This window comes from Pterocles gutturalis, unplaced genomic scaffold (assembly GCF_000699245.1).
Source record: "Pterocles gutturalis isolate BGI_N339 unplaced genomic scaffold, ASM69924v1 scaffold16124, whole genome shotgun sequence".
NCBI lineage: Eukaryota > Metazoa > Chordata > Aves > Pterocliformes > Pteroclidae > Pterocles > Pterocles gutturalis.
Window position 1 is genome coordinate 30,184 of NW_010136017.1, and position 6,752 is coordinate 36,935.

At 42.4% G+C, this 6,752-nt stretch overlaps 1 protein-coding gene across 1 annotated transcript in view; it reads right to left on the minus strand.

Annotated features, from left to right (window-relative positions):
* Positions 1–5,655, minus strand: part of FBXW8 (F-box and WD repeat domain containing 8) — a gene marked incomplete at both ends in the record, with an annotated part of 31,318 nt that extends 25,663 nt beyond the window's left edge. Inside the window, one exon of the mRNA XM_010082147.1 lies at positions 5,551–5,655. Coding sequence (XP_010080449.1) covers positions 5,551–5,655 — 105 coding nt within the window. The remainder of the gene's footprint in view (positions 1–5,550) is intronic.
* Between the last annotated feature and the right edge of the window lie 1,097 nt (positions 5,656–6,752).

A 6,752-nucleotide genomic window follows, 5' to 3' on the forward strand; every position in this document is an offset into this window, starting at 1 on the left:
AGGTGCTGGAAGGTCTCCCCGGAGCCTTCTCTTCTCCAGGCTGCACACCCCCAACTCTCTCAGCCTGGCCTCGCACGGGAGCTGCTCCAGCCTCGGACCATCTCCGTGGCTCCTCTGGCCCCGCTCCAGCAGCTCCGTGTCTGTCCTGTGCTGAGGACCCCAACATCGCAGGGAGACAGCAGCGAAGGTCCAGAAAGCACCCATCAACAACCCTGTGTCTGCCTTGGGTCACTCTAAGTGCAAAAACATCTCACACACGTGGTCCCAAACCTCCTTGAGGCCACCTAGTCCCCAAACAGCAGCACAGAAGGCTCTGCACTGAACAGCACTGATCTCCCCTGGGAAACGCAATGAAGCTTCCAGCCAGCTTGTTCACGTTGTTTTGCTTGTTGGTCTTGCTGTAAAGACACACATGTGTCACTACTGCTCTCAAAAACCAACATCCCGGTAGGAATCAAGAATTGCATCATAAGACGTACCTCATGACTTGTTTCTTCCAACAGAAAAAAAAAAAGTTTGACATGAGACAAAAGGGGGGTGGACTGAGTAATCTGCATGTTTTTAAGATTTGATGTCTGTATACAAGCACAGCTCTCAAGCAGGAATATCTAGAATATTCTAGTTATTCACCAAACAACCTCGATTCCAACCATCAGACATACAATCCCCTTCCATCACCAAAGAAACCAACCTGGACAGGGCCATCGGAATGCCTTACAAATGACAAACAGCACCAAGGCTTCTCTAGCATTACACATCATCCTGCAATAAAAAAGCCGTGCTTAATGCTCCTGTCCCTACAGGGACACACTCAGGTAGTTCAAAAGAAAAAAAAAAAAAGGAAAAAAGAAAAAGCAATCCAAATTTCAAACCACTATAGTTTAGTGGGAAATTTGTTCTCTCATTTTGATTTTCAAGTAATATAAATCCAAACATTATCACTCAAAGAAAAAAAAAACCTACAACAAAACAACCAACCAAACCAAAACCCCAACCCTGCAGTTTTTTTGCTGACACACAAAAAAAGCAGCTGTTCTGTAGGAGCCCAGCACCCTGGCCAAGCCCGGTCGACAGGAACAGCACCTCTGCCCCCCTCCCATGACAGCAGCACTTTTCTGCTGCTATTGAGGGGACAGGCTAACGCACAGGCAGAAGTAAACAAAGCCAAACTACGCTAAAAAGAAAATAAAATTTAAAAAAAAAAGCAAAACCTTTGGAGTTTGCCAAAATAGACAATGTTGTACAGACCTTCCTAGTTTCAAGGTCTTAAAAGGATTTTATAAAGACAGTTAAAAAAACAAAAGGCCAGGGACTACATAAAATGTAGATTGCCTTTTCAACTTTCAGGAACAAACATTCAAGGGGAATAAAGATCCTATCCTATTATGATTTTTTTAAATCAAATTACATTGAATCCTGCTGCTTTACAAGCATGAATTTCCAAAGGGTCCCTAACGCAGCCTTTTCTTAATGCACCCAAACTGGCACGACAATCCCTTGTAAAAGCCCCACTGAGCGAGCCTCAGCTGCAAGAAATCTCTAATAAAAGAGTCTCAAGCATTGCACTTTACAGCACCACTGTGAGCTGCCGCATTAAAACCAGCCGTTGGCTTGGAGTCAGCTTTATTAGATCTGCTTGACTTCAGAGTTTCAGGTGAGGCCCCGCAAGCCGCAGCGTTACGGCTTTACTTACACGCACCCGTATGTTCTGCTTGCTGGCGTGGAGCTGAGACACACAAAGCTCTTATTAAACTATGAACACAATTATTTCCAAATCTACACTACTCAGAAACTCCAACAATGATCAATGACAACTTCTTAGAGTTGTTTATAGAGTCCCCAGTTTAATTTGCCCTTTAGTGTTCCTATTATCTTTTTACCACAGTTCTCAAACGTTCTCGGCAAAAAAACTCTGCTCTCCCCTGAGCTCCACGCAGGAATAGTTTTACAGCTTATAGTTCAGCAAGTAATAATGTTTTGAAGGACTTCAAAGGCTTTTGCTGACACAGGTTTTGCTATTTGGTTTGCCTTTGGGGGATTCGTTTTTTTTTTTTCCCCAGAAAAAAAAAAACAAAACACCAACACAACCCAAAAACCCCACCTCTTCCATCAAATCCTAAATTTCTTCTAATCCTTTCTAAATCAACTGGCTGAAATCCTAATGAAGATTTATTCATCCGTCTCCATCTGATAACTGCCTTTGTTTCATTAGGTTTATTTTCTTCCCCAGTCACACAAAGCCACATTCAAGGTTCATTCGCTGAAGCCAGGGGCCTCAATAACAATTATCTGGACCTTCCATTCTGTACAATACGTAGCGCCAACTAGTATTTACTGCAAAGCCATTCAGATGCACATTTACCAGGTGGAAGCTGCTCATCTTTTCAACTCACAGCCATAATGTTATTTTAAGTCTCATCCTGAGCCCAGGACATCCTTATCCACCCCTTTCGCTGCTCTCTCTCTGAACCATGAGGAGAATGGATGATTACTTTACAACCTTAAAGCAAGCGTACGCTCAGAAAATACATGGAATTTTCTTTTTTTAAATGTATAAACACTAGAAGCCCAACAGTTTGACAATTCCAGAAGCTCTAGAGGCAAGCAGCTGAAATTCTTGATTTATGCAAGACAATTCCTCCTTCAACTCCTAGAAACAGCCTCCCTTGTCCTAGATACATACGCAACTGTCGTGTTGGTAAACATTTCTACACCACCTCTCAGATGGAAATGCTAACAGTTCGAGGCAACTTCCCACTGATCTGCTCAGAAATAAAACTGCCTCAGCCCTGCCAAAATGCAGTACGTACTGTCGAGAAGTATTTCACACCCGAAAACGCAATTTCTGCAATCTCTGCTATTTACTGGAAAGCAGCAGCACAACCGTGAGCGCACACAGATGTTCACAGACGAGACTCATCGCCTTGCCGCGCAACTCACAGCTTAAATGCCAGGTCCTTGGGCCACAAGCAAAGTTAACTGCTGATATCTGCACTATCAGCCCAAATAACACACGAGTTTCCAATGCGTTTCAATTTATCATACTTGCGGTGCCCCAAGTGACTGTTTTTCTCTTTTCCCTCTACAGCAGGAGCAGGAGGAAGCGCTGCTTGTTCTCAGACCCACTCATCGCTGCAGGCACAGGGGACTCGCTCACACAACAGGTATTGCTTTCAGTGGTCAGAACAGAGTCAGAAGTTGCTCACAGGGCTGGCACTAAGCAGAGGGAAAAGTTTGCTGTTACTCTGGACTGTTCTGCTGACACATGAAGTCCTGGATACCTTTCTCCTTGAATTATAACCATGGGATATCAACAGGGACCGGTCTGCTGGACGCTACTGAATACCGCACAAACACCACGAACCCACCCGAGCTCTGATGACACCAATAATTTATACACTGCACATGGCTTTTGCATTTCAACTGCCACACGGACAGTTTGTGTTTTATAGTACTAATCCCCAAAATCAAAGAAAAGCTGTGGGGAAGAGGGGGAGGGGGAAATATCAGGGTGAAATTAAAGTTCCCCAGAGCAGCCTGTGGTGTGATTAAATCTCAAAGAGGCTCCACAGTCAGGCTACTTTACTGTTAGTTGCTTACCAATTTGGCATAAAGAACTAAGCAAACGGGTTTTCTCCGAAGGTACTCACGTACTTCATGATGCCAATTCCACTAACTGGCCCAATTTCACTAAAATCCCAAGGCGCCTTAATAAAAAAACCTTTTTACGATAATACCGTAAAGCAGCAGGGCTTTCCATTTAACAGACGAGGGCTTCCCCCCCCTTCGAAAACAAAACCACCAAGAGAAAAATGAAAATGGCATTTATTTTTATTGCTTTGCTTTTTATTTGAACGCTTAAAAAGAAGCCAGCTCTGCACTAAAAGCCTTGGATATCCATCTCATTCGGAAAGCCTTGTAAAAGACTGGGCATTTGCTCAGCTACCTGTCAGCTGCCACGCAGGACCAATTGAATCAATTTGAGAAGGTGAATGAAAAATGTGGAAAGTTTTTTCAGAGTTAAACACACCTTATGAGAACAGGTTCAAGTTAAAAACCAAAGTGAGTGAGAGAGAAATCAAGTGCAGCCCAAGCGTAGAGAAAAGGGAAAAGGAGCCGCCCGTCATCAGCCAATCTTTTTACTATGCCATGAGGTAAATTGATCATGCCTAAGGACAAAAAAAAAAAAAAAGACAGGAAAAGAATAACCTTAAAGTAATCCACTGCAAAAATGTAATGCTGTTCCATTTCATGGGATGCAGCCTTCACTGATCATATATCTATCTCTACCTCAAACGACAGAAACTCGAGTATATCTGAAACCTTCAGTCTCCTGGACACCAAACCATAATCCTGGAGATTTTTTTTTCCTCTGCAACAGAAATTATTTCTCTTCTAACGGTCCTTGTTCCTAAAAGGCATTAGCAAGTCAACAATGTAACCAATAACCACCTGTAGCTACTTAACACTCTGATTTGCTCATACCAAATGTTAAAAACCCAATTTCACTCCAACACACATGCTATGGATAATACTTGTGTCTAGTTTACCACCCACAACAAAGCTATACCCTGTCTGTTGCTTTTCAGTTTTTACATGTTAGCATTTCTTTCTCCAACAAACAGCCAGAGGCACGGGTTGAGTATTAACACAAAGAACGGTTTTGGCTGGATTTTTGTGAAGTTGCAAGACATGCTTTGCACATAAGAGTCCAAGGAACACCAGCCTGAAACACTAAACAGCGGCCATGGGAGAAGCTGGCCAGGAACAGCCATAATATTCTACTTTATTTCACAGGGTAGTTGGCACTTGCCAATTAACTTTGCTTTGGCAACTCATTCAGAGAGGAGGTTCATCATCCAGCGTCTGAAGAAAGGAGACAGAGGCTCAAAAGCGTGGGCTGAACAGTCCTTAGTACCATCAGGGGGGTGTGTGTGTTCATGTTTACTCAAAGAGACAGGCAGTTTACAACCACATGTAAAGTACAGACCATGTCTGAGTACAGACTGGTGAAAGCACTTTCTTAAAGCATCACCAAAGAAAAATAAAACCCCTGGGCAGGGGGTGGGGTGGGGGAATTAATGTCATTGAAGAGTTTAGCCTCACATGAAATCAGTACAGACAAAAAGTTACTACTCCAGTTTCTATGGTTCAACTCACACGCTGAAAAGGGGGGAAAACAAATTTGTTGCCATGCCCTTAGCAACCCAAAGCGCTGAGTTCTAAACATCACAGCAATAAACACTCCTTTGTTTCTAAATTCCATCACTTGAATTAAAAGATCTTCGCAAGTATGTATTCCAAATTTTAAGGCTTCACTTACATTCAAGCCACAAATGTTTTATTTTACTCAACTGCAAGCTATAAACGCAGCTCATTGACTATTATTTTTTCAATATTCTGCTTTGGAAGTATTTCCAATAAGTAAAAGCACAATCAGCTGAGCTACCAGGGCTACCACACATCTTCCCTGCATCCAGGTGCCTGTTTCTTGAATACATCAGCCAATTTCACAAGGTATCAGAGAAGCAAAATATCAGCAGCGCGTACCTGAGCACACCTTCCCAATTCAGCCTTGCCCAGGTACTGAAATATCTTCAGTGCCAGTTCATAAGGCAGCTGGATATCAAAGAAAGGAACCTCATTTATTTCATTCTGAAAAGAAAAAAAAGAAAATTATTTGTTAGGCTTTTTTTAATGCATGGCTAGATAGTACCAAAAGTTACTATAGTACAAAGAATGGACATTGTATCCTCGGAGCCATCACAGTTCCATAAAAAAGGCAGAATTCTGCCTCTCCATCCCATAACAGCATAACATCAGACAGATCACGCCGGCATGAAGGTACCTGAGCTACTCTTTGTTCTCTCCAAGTCATATCAGGTAAAGCATATTTGAAGGCTGAGTGGAGCTAAAAAGCAAATCTAGGACAACTGTAACTGCTTATCTATAGCACAGCAAGGCAAGACACAAGCTCTAGTAGAAAAGTTTCTCTAAGGTTTCATCATCAAAAAGACCAAAGAAGTAAGCACTCTGAAGACATGCCCATTATTAATTCAACTTACAAGATATCAAACATAGATGATAGAAAATAAATTACTATTTTGATATGCAGAAGACATTACTGTTTGTTTCTGGCTTTCATTAGTAACATTAAAGTGTCTTTTTAATAAGAAATGTGCTGAAAGAGTTGCTGGTTTAGCTGAATACTTAAAAAAAAACTAAAACCACAGAACCCACCACTTACCTAGCAGCTAAAGGCTACATGTGTATTTTCCTAGAGGGTTTGTTTTAACTATGTAATTATCTTCTTCCTGCAGTTATTGCATCAAGATTTGTCCTCTGCCTCATCTCTCTCTAGATATTCCAAACTTTTATACTATAATAAGAGAGAGAGAGCGCGCAAAATCAGCCCATTCTGACCATTATTGGGAAGTTTTGCTCTCTAGCACTTTTTTCCTGGTTTCTGTGCCCTCCAGGTGCTCCTGAACCGATCACTCTCCATCAATCCCCACACACAAAATAAGCTGCACAGTTAAAACCTCTCTCCATTGTTTGCCACCAAAGTCAGGCGGATTCCAAATCAGGATCATCGCCTGCCTCTCAGCACTCCTCTTTGCTTCGTAGCAGGTCTCTTCTACACCTGCTCCTCGCTCATTTAAACCTGGACCCTTTGCAGTACCAATGAAGGAGCAAAACCGGGCAATGCCGGGTTATTTGGAGTACCGTTCCCCAGGAAAATCACTGCAGAA